This window comes from Fulmarus glacialis, unplaced genomic scaffold (genome assembly GCF_000690835.1).
Source record: "Fulmarus glacialis isolate BGI_N327 unplaced genomic scaffold, ASM69083v1 scaffold7304, whole genome shotgun sequence".
NCBI lineage: Eukaryota > Metazoa > Chordata > Aves > Procellariiformes > Procellariidae > Fulmarus > Fulmarus glacialis.
In genome coordinates this window covers 52,411-69,302 of record NW_009207332.1, presented here as the reverse complement: position 1 = coordinate 69,302, position 16,892 = coordinate 52,411, and the positions used below count along the sequence as shown (strand labels likewise).

General features: G+C 42.8%; 1 protein-coding gene across 1 annotated transcript in view; it reads right to left on the bottom strand.

Annotated features, from left to right (window-relative positions):
• ST5 (suppression of tumorigenicity 5) overlaps positions 1-16,892 on the bottom strand; it is a gene marked incomplete at both ends in the record, with an annotated part of 71,147 nt that overhangs the window by 12,052 nt on the left and 42,203 nt on the right. The window contains 2 exons of the mRNA XM_009576047.1: positions 10,991-11,139; positions 14,133-14,273. Coding sequence (XP_009574342.1) covers positions 10,991-11,139; positions 14,133-14,273 — 290 coding nt within the window. The remainder of the gene's footprint in view (positions 1-10,990; positions 11,140-14,132; positions 14,274-16,892) is intronic.

The window sequence follows — 16,892 nt, the reverse complement described above, 5'->3', positions numbered from 1 at the left end:
ATTTAATTTTTAATTAAATAATTAGATTTCAGCCTCTTGGATTGAGAATTCCCTGTGGCAGAATCCTCCTGTAACGGGCCCACCTCCGTGTAGGGGTACACAGGGAGGACGACTCCCCTGCCGCTGCCAAGGCACCTCTCCTCACCTGACCTTCAGCTAAATCTGTGAAAATCTGGGTAGCTGCAGGAAGTTTAGGATGGAAGTTTAGCTGCATCCGTGACTTGAAAGAGGGTTCTGAACTTTCTGAATTTCCTGTTGCTAAATCTGACCTTTCTCTAGAATAATCAAGGAGATGTTTAAAATCAAAGTAGTGGGTGCATATTACAGAGAAAATTAAGTGAGTTTAGGCTGTAAAAGCCAGAGTAATATTTTGCATTGTGATTTATTTTTTAAAGCAAACACTTAAGTAAAAGGTAAACTAAGAGTCATGACATGAGGTCTTTAGTAGTTGGCCTAAAGTATGCAGCTAATACTGTATCTCTGATCAATACCTGATTATCCTTCTTTTCAGGAAATATGGACAAATCTGTATGTGCATATTTTAGGTTACTTTTTCTCTTGATGTCAGGGGAGACCTGCCAACAGAAAGCTCTGCTCCTAGTGTCTACATAAAATAGGGACTTCCCTAGCGTAAATGTGATCGTGACAGAGGGGAACACATATAATTCACGTGAGGGTCATGGTGAGCCAAGTCCATTTGGGCCAACTCAAATGCAGCAGCCAGTTCTGAATATTTCATAACTTAATCATTACACACATTACAAAAAATACTGCTACAGCCGATCTCTGCAACTGGGTCTTTAAAGCACAAATGAGAGATCTCCCCTGTCTGTTACGGACTGTAACATATATTACCCAGTGTTAGCAGTGAAGTAATGGACTCGCTCTTAGTCCAGAAGCAGGTGAAAATCCCTCACTCTGCACAGGAGCTTGACAAAGGAAAAATATTATTCAAGAGATCAACGTTTCCCAGGGTGGGTTACTGATTTAGCAAACCAGGAGCACTGGTATTGCACCGTGCCCGTCAGCTTCCAGGGTCCATCCACTGCTTCCTCGCCTCCCCAGCCAGGCTTCCCCCACGTGGCAAGCAGCAGCCTGATGCAAAAGTGAGAATCTAACCGTGCTTTTGCTAGGGGTGAAAGGCAGGGTCAAGTCACAGCAGCTACCCTAATTTGAATGCTGACACGTTTGCTGCAACTGACCTTTGTGATATCTCACGGAGTGCAAACAAGGCCTCAGCGATAACACTGGCAGGGAGAGGGGGGCACAGACTGAGGAGGAAATGCATATTTTCCACATCACATCAGCCCAATTATCAGTTATCGTCCTTTGCAGAATCTTTTTAACTATGCTTACAACTCAAAGAGTGTAGCTACTTCACCTTCACACCCCTCTAATGGTGTTCTTTCCCCCATGAAAACAAGCCAAACCCAAACCTTGTTTTGCAAGAAATGAGTCACACTTCAGGTTTTATCTGGTGCTTTCTACAGTGCAGTCTGAGAAAAGCCAAGCTTGCAGAATTCTCATAAACGAATCACAATATGGCCTCACCTGTCTGGCGAAAGCAGTGCTGCGGTTCCTTATCAGTGGGGCACCAGTGACGCAGTGAATTTTGGGACACACTCCAGTGACTACTGAAGGTGAGTTACAGAAAGCTGAAGCACCAATTCCTCTGTGCTACTGATGATTCCAGGTAGGAGATTTTTTATGATAAACACAGTGGTTACAACCCAGTTTCGGACTGGACTTGTTTTCTCTGGCTTTAATTCATGGAGCCATGGTTTGCCACGCTGCCATGTCAACAAGTACAGTTCATGGAGCAGACTGGCCCAATGGTTTGTGTCATTGTCTGTGTCCCTTTTCTGGTCCCTCCTTATTGTATTTTACAGAAAATTGAGTGGGCAACATCTTAATCCATAAACTCTTTTCTGACCACATCCCCTTTAGCTTAAGCTTGCAACGTCCTCTCCTGTCTTGTGCTATCTTATCCTACCAGAGTGGTTGCATCAGCAGCCTCACTGTAATTACCTGAGCACGTCCCCACAGCACGTTACGAGTACACCAGGCAATGTGGAGCAGAAGGGGCGAAGCTCTGTCATGGCGCTTAGCCTGTCCTTTCATCGCTCTCCCATGAAAGTTTGCTAAGAAGCATGTGGACAGAAAAGCTTTTCTGTCACTGTAAATGTCCCATCATACCATAACAGAGAACATCACAGAACTTCAGGTCATATTTTGATACACTGGGCACTGTGCTAAGATACATGCTAAGAACAAGGAACTTATATTTTAGTATTTTCTAAGATGACAACAAAGAGACAAAAGATTATACCTGTGATGCTCCTGGCAGCCCATGTTGTTATGCAGGAGGGTTGCTGCAGCAGTCTGTACCCAATTGCAATTTACGGTCAACACCTTAAGGAATGAGCCGGTATGTTACAATGCCGCAGTGTAGCCAGGAGGCAACGTCAGGAACAACCAGCACCCAGTAGCTGTCTACCCTGCTGGGATGATGTCTCAGAGATGGACTGAAATATGATGTGCTCTCAGGGATTCCTATTTTAAAGCTGCTGGATTTGTCAGTCAGTCAAAGTCATTCAGATTTTCAATGTTTTATAATTACACAACTCATCAGGGGATATTATCAAAGAAGAAGTAAGTGCAGGGTTCGTTTTGACTATACAGGAGGCTTTCTTTTTGTTTTTCATCCAAATATTGGAAGACAGATATTTTATGCAAAATTTCCAGAAGTTATCATAACTTTACACAAATCAGTAAATTATTTTACTTCGTTAAGAGCTGCATTTTCAGAATCCAGCTCCCACCTTCCTGGAACACCTGAGCGACAGTCTGAGGTCCCACAAATAACCTGCAAAGCACAACCCTGGCTCATGGCACCGATCAAGGTTGCATCACATGGAGCTGAGAGCTGCAGACCAGAGAATGCACTGTCAGGAGATCTCTCTCTCAGAGAATAGCTTTGAAGTACTTAATTTAAAAGAAAGCAGAGAAAAATTGCTTAAAGGGGAGTGTGGTTTTAATGAAGACATTATTTTTTGCTCCCGTAATATTTGTGCGTAAAAGAGGCACATGAAAGCCCCTAGAGAAAGAGACATGCAAAGTGCCCTTCAGAATGAGGATTTGGCTTTTCAAGCAACTGGCATTCAACCATACTTTCCACAGAGCTCAAGCAAATGGGATTTTTGGCAAAAAGTCATTGCTTTGACACATAGCCACCTGCCCAAGCTTTGTCAGGTGGTTACAAGAACAAAACCCAACATTTCAAAGTGGAAAGTTATCCTTAGTGCCCATAGAGTTATCCAGTCCCATCCTACAGGACAGTTTCTTAGCATAAATCCATAACAAAAGTGGTTCTGGCCCAGGTGCTCCAGAGGGGTGTTAACTACTTGTTCTTTCCACACTGGGACCTTTGCTCCCACCAGTCCTTGTTAATGTTCACACTGGTGGTTTCAGATTCGCAGGTAATCATTGCACTATTAACAACGTGACAGCTGTAAAGTAGGATGAAGAATATTTCTAGGTAGTAACAGAGGAGGAGAAGAACAATCCCAACCCCCTAATCCTTCTCATTCAAAAGCTGAAAAGAGGGAATCTGTCTAAATCCCCTTGCGGGGAGCTAGAAGCCGAGTTGGGAAAATACTGCAACTTACTGCCGTATGGTTATTGTGCCAATAAGCAATCCAGAAGAGAATTACCAAACAACTCGGTCGTTTTCTTATCCCATTCCCTTTCATGGGGAAGGGGAAGGGAGAGAGAATTTTGTTGCACAAATCATAAGTGGAAAAATGATTATGTTTTCCCACTGTAGAGCGTTGGCCAAAGCCTGAAGTGACATGAATAAATACCACTGGAGAGGAGGGCAGGAGGAAAGGAGGAAAAGGAAAATCACACAAGCTCTACCCTTCTTGTGACATGGCATATTAAAAATGCCATTGAAGTTTATTGCATATTAAAAATATCATTATTAGATTTCTTTTCTCTGGGACTGCAGAATCTTAAACAAGCCAGAGACTTAGCAAGTTCATTTTGTTTCTTGGGCTGTTTCTTCTGCCTGACACGCATTTTCCTACTGTCCATGTACAGCTCCTCTGCTGGCATCAGTCATCACACAATCTGAGTGCCAGAGAAATGTAATCCAAGTGGTACAAAATGTAAGTATCTCTTGAGAGGGGGGGAATAAAGTGCAAAATTTCTCTCAAAAATCTTGAGAGACAGCTCTGCTAGTTATCTTAAACCACCAATTTTACATCACATTGAACACCTTCAATTCTAGCATTGAGACTGTAAGACAAGGCACTCGGCATCTTGCAGGATTGGGCTGCATACAAACATCCTACTCAAAGAAGATTACTAGCTATATTTGATAGGACAGAAAGAAGCAGAATATCAACATACATTACAGCAGGTTTACCTTTTTTTTAAGTATATATGTTTCTACTTAGTGATTCTTCATAGTGCAAGCAGACTGAGAAAAACCAAAGTCTCACAAAAGGAATGCAATTGCAGGGTTGGTAACACAGACTCAGACAGACTCTAGAGGATGCTGCTTTTATAAAAGATGAAGGGAGCTGCAAGCTGTTGTCCCTTAGGTAAAGCAGGGGTGGTCTACGGGTTCTAAATCACTCCTCAGTGGGGGCTGATCTGGCTCTCACTGGAGGAAATGGAAACTCTATGGTTACTTACATGAGAAATGGATGTTTTTGCTGTAGAATAAATTCTGTCTACTAGGCGTGATTACCTATTGGATGATTATACGAGGGCTCATTCCTTCCACTGCAGAAATTAGTGGAAGAAATTCTCTAGCTTATGTTCAGCATGTCAGACCAGACAAGTACAGTAATCCTGACAGTATTACGAAAGCACTTCAAGATCTTTGAATTAAAAAATACCAGAAGAAATGTCAGCCATCCATACTTCTCCTGGGTTTAGACATAAGATCTGGGAGCTATTACACATTCCACAGGTACAGTAGCTTGCATCTCTAAACATCTCCTTCTTCAATGCACAGCTGATAACTAAAAAAAAGTTTTCCCTGAGACAAAGAACTGGACTTCTGGCTCAATATAGGGCTGTGCCAGATGTGACCAAGACATAGCTGTGTCTCCTGTAGCCTGTGCTCAAAAATGGTACAGACCAGTTAGAGACTGGCAACAGTAAATTCTCCTTCACAAGCTGGTTTCTGGCATGTGTTTGTTGTCAAATTTCTCTCAGCTTTTTTTTTTGTGGATGTTTTTGTGACAGGGGAAAGTAAAGGAAATCTTTATTACTGGCCAAAGCTCACCGTCTGTTTACTGAGCACACTTTCTCTCTTTGTCCTAACACACGTGTTTTTACCTTTTAACCTGCAGGTTGGCAGATTTTACAAGGGTTATGATATGACAGACTACTGGAAGGGAACATTTCCAGGCAGCAGGTGAGCCTGGTCAGGCCTATCATTGCCATGATTATTTTGTAAGAATTATATCCTACTTTTGTTAATAAAAAATAAACAATAAGGAAATAGGGAATGAGCTTTCACTTTAGTAATCTGCCCAAAAGTTTAGCTACTCTTGCTTTTCCACTTGACCTTGCTATAGGGCTGAGGAACAATAGTTTACTCTTACTACTAAAACATTGCCCCTTATCTCCTATTTAAATTTGCATATTTTAACTTGAGCTACAAGATGATGCTATGATTTTGTCTGCTAGATTAAAGGATCCCAAATACTTTTTTTCTAGGCAGGCACTGAGAGACGGGGACCAGGCTGCCTCTCAACTGCGAACTGTGCTGCTTTCTAGTGTGGCCTCACAACTCCCAAAACAACAGATTCAAGTATGAGGACAAGCGTCAACACTCCCCGAACATCCCGGGCGTAACACAGACAGCCCTAAGCTGTCTCTGTCCATGAGATTAGGGAAATGCCATTGTTTGTTCTGAAAGCCTTTGCCCTTGAATACAAGTACACTCTGCTCCCCTTTTGCTCCACAAAGTTAACAGAGACATGCCTGTGGGATGACTTCCCCCAATATTTACATATTTATGCTTCTGTCCTGTATTAGTCAGTGTTTCTGTCTGGAGCCCATAACCTTTGGTCAGGTCTGGGATCCGCCTGCACTTTCTACAGTTGTGCTGGAAGACAGATTCCTCCTGGCAGTCCAAAATACTTCAGGGAAGGGTAGGGAGAAAAGTTTTTTATCCTCAACAGGGTAAAGTCTTGCCACCTCATAGGTGCCTAGCTTTTGCTTGCAACAGCACCTCTTGACTTCATGGGGCAAAAGCTGCAGAGGAGGGTTTCAGGGGGCTGCAGCACACCAGGTGACAGACTGCTGGTCCATGTTGGGCCAGGGAATGTGTGCTGGCAGAGGGCAGAGAAACATGGAGGGAGAAAACTCTCCTTCAGAAGACAAAGTCACCTGTGGCCAGCCCTAAGGAAGGAAGACACCGATGTGCAGGAGCATTAGCTGCACTGAAGTTGGCTGTCATCCAGCATTGCCTCAGCCTCGTTCCCTCAGATCTCCCTTGCACACGGGTAAAAACTTGTGGGTTTATTCACGAATTTACAATATCTCATGAGATACTGTAAATTCAGCTGGCTCACACCTAAGTATGGTGCATGATAGACACCCTTCAGTGGCAACACCACCCTGAAGTGTGCCCATCCCCGTGCTCTCCTGCCCACCCCCAGCCCCAGCCTCCTGCTCTGCCCCTCTCCCAGCATAGGAGCTCCTGGTGTGACCTGGCCAAGGGGCCCACCTGGTTTGGAGAAACTCTGCAAAATGAGTAATTCCCACTGTGGCTGGGCCAGCACAGCCTCCTGGGTGAGGGAGAGCGTGGTGCAGGGCAGGAGGAAACAAGGGGAGCAGGAGGGGGGACTTCCTGAGATGGCACTGCCACTTCGAGAAATGCCTGGCCCACCTTCGCCTTGGGGTACATTTCCAAGTTTACTTATATGGTTTAGGATATAAAACCCATTGCTGTCAACAGAGATTTTTTCCTTGAGGCCCGTGCTCCTGCTTCACTGAGAAGTAGCTGAAATATCTCATATAAAAACAAAATTCACAACAATGAAAAGTTATTTTATCTTTTAAAAGAGCAGGGATTCTATAGAAGCCTTTCACAGCCCCTAAAGCTTCAGAAAGGCCACTGAAAGGAATATTCTAGGATTTAGATCCACAGCAAAAGACAAGCCTCATCCAAACACTCCCACTGACTCCGGCTGGCATTGGACTGGACCCACATGTGAAATGTAAGCAAAATATGCTCAGAGTCCTTCACAATACAGTGGATTACAGCAAGAGTGTTTTTTATTTATAAAAAATGGGGTTATAACAAAGGGACATTGAGATGCACAAGGCCTTTCTTTGCCCCTCTCCAAACATTCAGCAGAAAAGGCAAAGAGCTTGTTCTCACATGCATGGATACATTACCTCCTCAGCAAACATGTCCACAAATTCGTTTCCCCAGCATAAAACTAAAACAGGCAGAGATATATTTTTCTTCCAATGTTTGCTTTCTATTTGTTTTCTGTTGCTACCTTTGTGCCTGCAGCAACGCCAATGTTCCCTGAGCCCCAGAACCCACTGATTTTGCATCTGCTGCCTAGCCTTTCAAACCCCAGAGGACTGCACTAGAGCAGCTCTCCCTTTGCAGCTGGCAGTCATGGGATTGTTTCAGAGTTGGAGTGAACAGGCAGAATGCTGGGAACATAAATAGGGGCTCCTAGCTGGGACGGGGATTGGAACTGGGATGGGACATACCATCTCAGTTATGCTTTCAGCAGATGTTGAAGGAATTGGACTTTTAAGTTACCTCTTTATGAGTTATTATTATTATTATTATTATTATTCCAAGTTTCTCTATTGTTATCCTTATTTCTCTGTTATCTTCTTGACTGTTCATGGAAAGCAAAATACTGAAAGGTCACTGGCAGATTAAAACTCATTTTTGAAGGTGAGCAAATAGCCACAGGGATTTATTCACCCAATTTCAAGCAGAAAAAAATATATAAGAACTTACTGGGAAAAAAAACCCAAATCTAATTGCACATATCTGACCAAGGCAACCTCACAGTCCTGTCATTCAAAACTTCACTATTGTTTCCTCATTGCTGGTAGCATCACTTTCTGTGTTGAAAAATGGCAAATCTCTTCTGTGCAAAGATCAAGGACTATACATTTTCACATTCTGGGCACTATAAGAACCATAAATAACAATTTATTGAATGAATCTCACTTCACTAGGCATGACTTTCCCAAACTTGTATAATGTGTGAAATCATTTATTGCTTGGAGACCTGTTAAATAGGCACCTACAAAAGCCCATTGCATCTCATTGTTTCAGGCCTAAACCTCAACATCATTTATTTCTAAGCTATTTTTTGGGTACATGCAGAAATCAAGCCCTTGTAAAATCTTTTTAATTTCCTGCTCTCGTTCTTTGGGCCCACAGACTGGACCTGTAAGATATTTCACTTCTTTTTTTTCCACATCACTGGTAAACTCCTTGAGTTTCAGCCGTGATGCCCATAAACAAAATTCACGTCAGACAAGGCATAGGTTCCAAGACAGACAGTTATTAGCTCAAGGCCAGAGTGTTTCATTTTAGACTTCATCCCCATTTAAACCATGAAAACCTCAGTAAGTATTGAATTTAAATCCACTGTCACTTTCTCCAGGCCTTTGTCAAAGGACTCATTATTAGTTTCTATTTTACGGTACCTCCTAGATCCCCATGCTGAGAGGGGCCACACTGTATCAAGTAGAGCTGTGTGCACACATGGAGCAAGAAGCAGTCTCCGTCCCAGAGCATTTAGGAACCCAGACAGACCAGACAAAAGATAAGAAGTGGAGCTACGTTTCCAGCGTGTGTCACACAGCAGGTCAGAGGGTTCAGAAGGAGAGCTCAGGATTCACAAGTCTTAATCCAGGGCCTTATCTATCACATCAGATTTTGTCATACTCTTTTTAAACAAAACAAAGTATATGTATACAATAAAGGGTACGTGCAGTTATAATAAAGTATATGAATATAAACTTTTTGTAAGAAAGGTTCTGTCCCTTCTTACAGGAGCAACCACGAAACCTCATAAGCCTCTTGGATCCACCTGAATTCTCTCCTTTCTCAAAGTATGTGCTAATGGCCCCTATCCTGATGGCTCACTCTCATAACAGAAGGAATAATTTGCTGGAGAACAGTTTTTGCAGGACAGCGCAATGTTTGGATGTGTTTACCGAAAGGAATCTTTATAATTTCTGGTTCCTGTCAGTGCTGGTGCCCTATCTCAGTGTGCCAAAAGGGAGAGCAGCAGCGCTTTGCGTGTAAGCAGGACTCTGTGATCCTCTGCTCTGAGGATTGTAGGACTAGGCAGCTATCAGGAGAAAGGTAATTGCATGGGCAAGCCTGAGCTGTTAGCTTCCAGTCAGGCTTGCAATGTGTATAAAACCCTGGCTGCCTGAGGAAGTCCTGGGTTACCGTAAGCCCTCACATTAGCAACCTGACTGCTTTCCAAGCCAAGCCGCCTTAAGCCTGTCAAAGTAGGTTTAATTGTTGCTTCTTTTCTCTGAACAGTGCCCAGAAGCATTATATGACATTGGCTAGGCCAGCTGTCCCAGAGAAACGCTTCAGGGAATGGCTGCTTTCTGTCCCAGCCCTCACGGCTCAGGATGTCTCCTGCAGCAGGGCATCCCTGCAGTACTGCGCCCGCAGTACTGCGCCCGCAGTGCATGGATCGAGGCTTGGGGTACTTTGCCAAACCAGGACAACATTACAAAGGAGTAACTGGGAACTCCGAAGCAGAGCAACAGTTGGCAGCAGCACAGCCCAGCCCTCATTTTCTCTGTACCATTTCTGTGATTTTCCACTCAAATCATTGTGCCATTTGAAGGAACGCAGACCTGTGTCATTCTGAGTTACAGTCAGACTTGTGGGTGCCACTAATTCTGCTAAATGAATGGTAAAATAGAAACAGACAGAACGATGTAATTAAGCATGCTGTAGAAAAAGAGTCAGAAGGAACACACCAACAGTATTTTCAAAAGCCACCTGCCCCAATATTCATGGTGTGACTCACATATCTACTAAAGTACTGCAGAAACCCTGGACTAGCTACACAATTCTCAGCAGGAGTTTATGTGAAATTAAGTCATCCCAAATGTTCATTCAAACTAAGGGTTACTGACAAGGGAAGGGATGAAATAAAATGTTCCTGTTGTTCTAGACAACAGAAAAGACTGCTAAGAAAGTAACTTTATAACCTGAGAAGGGTCTGCAGCTTTAAGAAATTTTCCCCTAAAGGTTGTAAAGCTTTTACTATGCAAAGTATTTTTGCTATTATATACACTGGCGGCCACTAAGTGCAGCTATTATTTCTGGCGGTCATTCAGAGAAGGTTGGGGCTGATAAAGTGTTTAACAGAGTTTGTTTGGGTAGATCCATCTGTGTTTTTAACCACCCATACAGTCTTTTGTGTCCTTTTAAAAGACACTGGATGTTCCTGAGTCTAATAAATTATGGTCTTTATTTTTATTTGCCATCTTTTATTATTTATCATGCCACAGCAAAGAACATTTTCTTTACAATGTCCACACATTTCTATATGGATTACACAAGCATCTGAAAAAGGGATGATTCTTTGCCGCGGGGCAAGGCTCCCACACAGAGCTCCCACTTCCTTGGTAAAGGCCATGTTGCTCTCACTCCTTACACCTTGGGGTGAGTTCATGCCTCAGAGGAGCCAAGGAAGGGAGATTGCAATCAAAGGGCAGGGAAGTAAGAGGTATGTTGAAAGGATGTAGCAAGGAGCCCAAGATGGTGCTTTGGAAAGGAAATGTTTTCAGGTCATGTGAGCACCAGGAAAAATATCCTAACTAGTTGGGATGGACCGTTATAGCATTCTTAACACTCCCACTGGATAGGTGGGACATTCTGGACATTTCATAAAGCTTTTTGTATCCAGAGATAGTACTGTCCTGAACGTGTGGCTTTGCCACTTACCTGAGCTTATCTGCTACAAAAATCACACGCCGCTCCAACAGGAGAGAAGCAAAGATCCTGATGATCTGACGAATGCTGAGGCACTTGAAAAGGCATTCAAAGTCCACATGTTCCAGGCGCGAGTCCATGGGCCGCCGCAGCTCAATGACCTGAACACATCCAACAAACATCAGTCAGCATCACTGGTCAGTGCTGACAGCGCCAGGGGTGCCCGGCATCCCAGCCCGGGCCCTCCAGCACCGCTCCATGCTTTCCTGTTGAGGGGGGACAGAGAACGACCCCCATCCTCTTTTGCAAACTGAGGCTAGAGGCACAGCACTCCAGAGAAATGGCGTATTACACAATTCACTATTAAGTCATTCTTCTTCCCAGAATACAGTTGTGCACATTAAATCTGCTGTCATTTCCGAGGGAAGCATAATTCTGCCTTCTAAACACCCTGTCAGAGATGTAAAGCTTGGCTGAGTCAACAGTACGAAGCAATTAACAAACTGGAAACACTGGAGCCGGAAGCTTACAGGGTTAAAACAGCCATAAAGATAAGGTAAATTTGGTTATAAACTTGGCTAGCAATTCAAATTCACATCTAGATAGGAGCCAGGGACTGAACTTAAAGGCCGGGCAAAATTTAAACCCAATTTATTTCATTTTCACTCTTCTGTGATGCATAATTCACTAGATAATGTTTAAAACCTTTCTTTGTCATAAAGATATGTACATATATATACTTAACTGGGGAGTCAGGACAAGGTCTTAGAAGGTGACTTGTGACATCCCTTTAAAGTCTAATTTTCATACTTCATCCATGACCTCAGGCCCTCTCCTTCCTTTTCTCAAATGCCTTTTGCTTGATTCCTTTATTATATCTTCCTTTTACTCTGCAATTGACATGCTCAGATGTGGAACTTGAAGGTGGAAGACAGAAAAAAGAAGAGGGAAAAATAACATGAAGAAGAGAGTAAGAGAGGGAGAAAAATATGAAGTGCAAGACAGCAAATGATGAACTACTGAGGAATTTGAGGAAGCAGAAGGGAAAGGGGAAAAGTCGGCCAACTTGAAGCTGTGTTGAAATCTCTGAAGACATATTAACAGAAACATATATACATCTCCTTCTTTCGATATGTCCAAAAATCACCATTACTTTATTGCTTTAGACCACTTTTATGTTTTCATGCACATGACACCACATTCCATGAGCATACTGTATTGGGTTTAAACTGGGTAGCCCTTACAAAATTCCTCACAAACACACTATTTTAAGGATATGATCAAGACCACAGGATACTGGGAAAAAACCCAGTTCATACCAGTTTAGTTGTAGTATTGTTTGTGATCAGTAACACAGGACTGTAAAAAGAAAGTCACTGTTAGAACAGTATTTGTGTACAGATTTGATTTTTTTTAAGCCTGAAATAGAGAAACATCGTGGTGCCAGAGTATTAGATACCCATCACTCAGCTGTTGCCCTGAACAGCAGTAAGAATCAAATTGTGGAGCGATGGTGTACCATGAATACCTCCTCGGGAAATGCTGCCTTCCTACCTCTTTCTCATATTCAGTAAAGGCACCCACTTCATTCCTTAGCATTGGGATTGCAAGTTCAAATCATGTTTATGTGCCAAATCATGAGGAGCTAGTTTTACTGCAAAACTTCCAACGCTAAAATCTTGCTGCGGGGTAGGATGCAATGCAAGTCACAGCAGCTTTTATAAATGCCATGGATGTTTTCTGTTGCCTGGCAAAGCCTTCTGCTGCAATCTGCTCATCACAAAGAAATATACTGTCTACTTCCCAATTAATCATTATCTTTGTTTAGGCCAGAGGAGCCACAATGGAAGGACAAGATTCTGTTCCTAATTAAGTCAGTGCATTCCATTTAAATAACGAGTTTGTACTAGCATAACAGAGAGCAAAGCTCAGCCAGAAGAGGGTTGTTTGTTTGTTTGGAATTATCTCAATGTTTTTCTCTGGGAGGGTTCAGAAGCTTGAGCAGAGGATAGAGAAGTTGCAGATCCATGGGTTCCCAGATATATTCACATCAAAAAAGCATAATCAGATCTTACCACTGTTATGCCAATCAGCCTTTCAGTTTTCCTTTGCTTCTCCAGAAGAAAATGCTTGTGACTTAAATATGCCTTGCAAGTCACTTATGCAAGGAACCCTTTACATTTCATACCAAGTGACATTACAGGCCCACTCCGTTGAAGTCAGTGGCATTACACTTGGAGAAAATATGATTCAATGTAAAAATAGTAATAGCACTGTAAAACTAACCCTAAGGAGTGTAAAATAACCCTAGAGGGGAATTTTTTTCCGGTTACACTAACTGGGCCAAATTCTATTCCTATCTGCAGTAATGTATTTCCTCTATATGCTTGCCCATCTCAGTGGAGCTACTGTATACTTCCATAAGAACATGCAGAGAGCAGAATTTGACACGGCAAATGGCTAGCAAGCCTCAAGTTACAAAAAACTTTTTAAGCAAGGCACCAATATTGCCTTTTTCCAGTAAGGCATAGGTTGTATAATGCTAGGCTTCTAGCTACTTAAGTCAGTAATAAAAGGAAATGAAATCTATTATATGTGTGTGCACACACACAAAAACTTTTATATGACATGCTTTTCCAACTACAGAATATTTCTTTGAGGGCCAGTTAAAGGGTATTTATTGCCAAAAAGAGCCATTTAAATGCTGCTGGTCACTCCTCCTAGCAAGGCCAGGACCAGCAGTAATGAGGTTTGCAATAACAACTAGCTGCTGAACTGTTCAAGTACAGTCAGCATGGGAAACTTACACTTGCTTGTTATCATTGTGATAAAGCCCAGCGACACTGTAGTCTGTTAACTACACTACGCCAGACATACTAGGACATTCGTGTTGTTTGTGTTTTTTTTCTTAAACACAACTTATTAACAAACGTAAAATAACAAATACATAACGATAAATTGGCTTATAACCATCAATGGGAACTAGCATTAGCATATCAACACTGGTGCAGCTCCTGCACTGTTCATTTTGAGGGTGTGCCACCTCACATGCCTTGCAGTATCCGTATGTCTCCTCCTGTTTTTCTTTTGCTGTTTGATTTTGGAGTGGTGAGGGGGGAGGCTTTGACTTTTAATGTTTGCAGTTGCTTTTTACCTCGTTTCCAGCTCCAGGCAAAAACGTTTTGACTTTGATTGTCTTTCCAGGTGCAGGAAAAGGAGATTCCATCAGACTCCTCATAAATGGATAAACCAAGGCAGCAGATATTCCCCTTCTCCTTTCAACCTCATCCAGGATCTGATCCATTAGGAAGACATAAGAGAGAAAGAAACAGAACATGTCAGCACCACATACACTCTTGAAGCATCTTTTGACCCACGTGTGCCTAAACATATGGCAGATCTAAATTTAATTCTCCTCTGCCATGCATTTTTTTACTACCCTTAAAGCCACAGGATTTGATCATACTCTAAAAATGATATGTTTTCCAGTTACAAAATGAAGCCTGTTTGTCAATGGAGTTAACACAGACACAAGGAAGAAACAACAAATGTGGAAAGGAGAAAGAAGACTTGGCATGGCAAAAGGGATCTCTGTTGTTGGGATTTTGCCTGAACAACAGGGTGAGCTGAAGGAGAGAAAGATCAAGACAAATCAAGGCCTGATCACAGGCCAGGTCAGCATCACGTCTCAGTGGTACATCTTGAAATTTGTATTAAGGAGAAACACTTCTGCCCTGGGCATCTCTTCCATTTCCAATGAGAGGGCAGGAAAAAGCCAGACCAGCAAGAAAAGCAACCTGCCACGTTCTGATACCAGCAGAGGTCCACCAGGAAAGAGCTCCTGTAAGAGTCCCGGCCGTGGCGGCAGCAATCACGTCGCAGTCTGTGCTGAGCTGGAGCCAGCCGCGAGCAGCCTCGTGAAGCATGCCCAGCTGTTTACACTGGGTGCCTGCATTAAGGTCATTTTCTGTTTGACATGACGCAGAGCAGGCAATCTAGTTTTGAAATAAGCAGATGGAACTTCTTACAGATAGAGAGGACTATTATTTTCTTCTCTCTTTGGCCAACATAAATTAGATCACAGCTAAGTTTTCCCACATTAGATAGACCATATAGATGATAAACCTAAAGAAGATGAGAAAGCAAGCTTCAAAGCAGTTAGTGGTTTGACCTGAAATGGTGATCTTTTAACCACTGCTCAAGAGCAAAAGGCCATACAAGAGTTAGTGGGTCTGAGCCAGGCATTTTCCCTTGTTTCTCTTGGAAATGATTTTCACTGAAACAGAACATTAAAAGATACTTAAGCACAAGCTGGTGGCTTACAACGATAGCCAGTGACACCAAATGCCAACAGAGGCATTCACTGGTGCATAATTTCCCCTTCCTCCTTGCAACATAGTAAAGACCTAACTAAAGCAAAGCTGACCCTATATATGTAGCTTGCATTCCAGTCCATGGAAGTGGTAAATAACCATAACCGAAGATATTAATTTCATTCTTGATGTAATTTGCAGCACAACACCTATCCTCACCAAACAAAACCAGCTGCCCAAATGGGAAGTAGTAATGAACCAAGGCTATGCCCTGGGTCCCTTAGTGCTCCTGCACACTGCCAGCACACAGTTGTAACATGCCCAACACGTATCTCCTTTTCTGCAGTCACTATTCGATGCTTTATGTTGCTGGAGTTGGGGGCCATGTGTGTATCATATCCCTGTCCCAACAACCTTCACCACACAAATAAAAAGGAGCATTTAAACCGAATAAAAGTTGAACAGAGATCTCAGGAGATAAAATGGTCAAAAACATCTGTTGAAACCATGACCAAATGAACTGGCTAGAAGTAAAGATATCTGTGGTTCTCAAGCCTGTCTTAGCAGTAGGTATTACAACAGAGAGCATAAAAGGCTTTGAGGAAGATGAAAATAATCCAGGCTATCAGAAACAGGATGATAAACATTTTAAAACAGAGGATTCCTTTTGCTTTTCTGATAAATAATATCCAAGGTTTAATATCTCGCCGTCTTTCACTACTCACATTTTTCTGTAAAGACAACTGTTCCTTGTTTTGACTAATTCGGCAAAGTGTACCATCATAATCGTTTTCCTCTCTTTCACTGGATTTATCAATTAGGATAGTCCAGGTTCCTCTTACTAGGCTGGAAAAAGAGACTCTCTCTCTTTTCAAGAACTTCTGTCTCCATCCACACCGCATCTGTCTTCAAAACCAATAGGGATGCTAAGGCTCAAACTCTTCCTCCTTCATTTAACAGCTGTTTTGTCCAAACCGTTTCCAAATGCGGTTCTTGGAGTATGTGCTAAAGAGCTGTGCTAAATCCAGCCCAGGGCTGGAGTCAGCCCCGTGCGCTGCCAAATGCCCTGCTCCCACCCTGGCGCTGGTACTGTCAGGAGGTGACCAGCCCTCTGTAGGACAGTACTGCTGTGGCCAGGCTCCAGTGCGATGGGGTCCTTTTGTGGCCCAGCCCCTACCCGAGCCTGGTAGTTGAAAAAGAGCACAGGTGTGTTACAGTCCCATTCAGGGCCCAATATGCAATTCAATGGGAGCCTTCCTTCCTGCACAGACCAAGAATCCGAGGCCCGTGTGGCCAGGGCCTGCCTGCCACAATGCCTGGGAACAGCCCCTGATGAAGCCAGTGAAATGACACTCAGCCGTCAACTTTGGGTTCACTTTGGCTGGATGATCAGACACTTTTTTTCAAGTTACAGATTGAACTGGGAAAGCAGATTATTTGCTACTTTGGTGCAGTGACCTTCCTTGTCTGACTTTATAGCTCAGCTGCAGTGATACTTGGTTGTAAGGAGGATACTTAAATTTTCTTTTTTTTTTTTCCCTCTCCCAAGTTTTCCTTTGAAAATTAGTGCACTATCAAAATTAGATAAAAACATAAAAGCA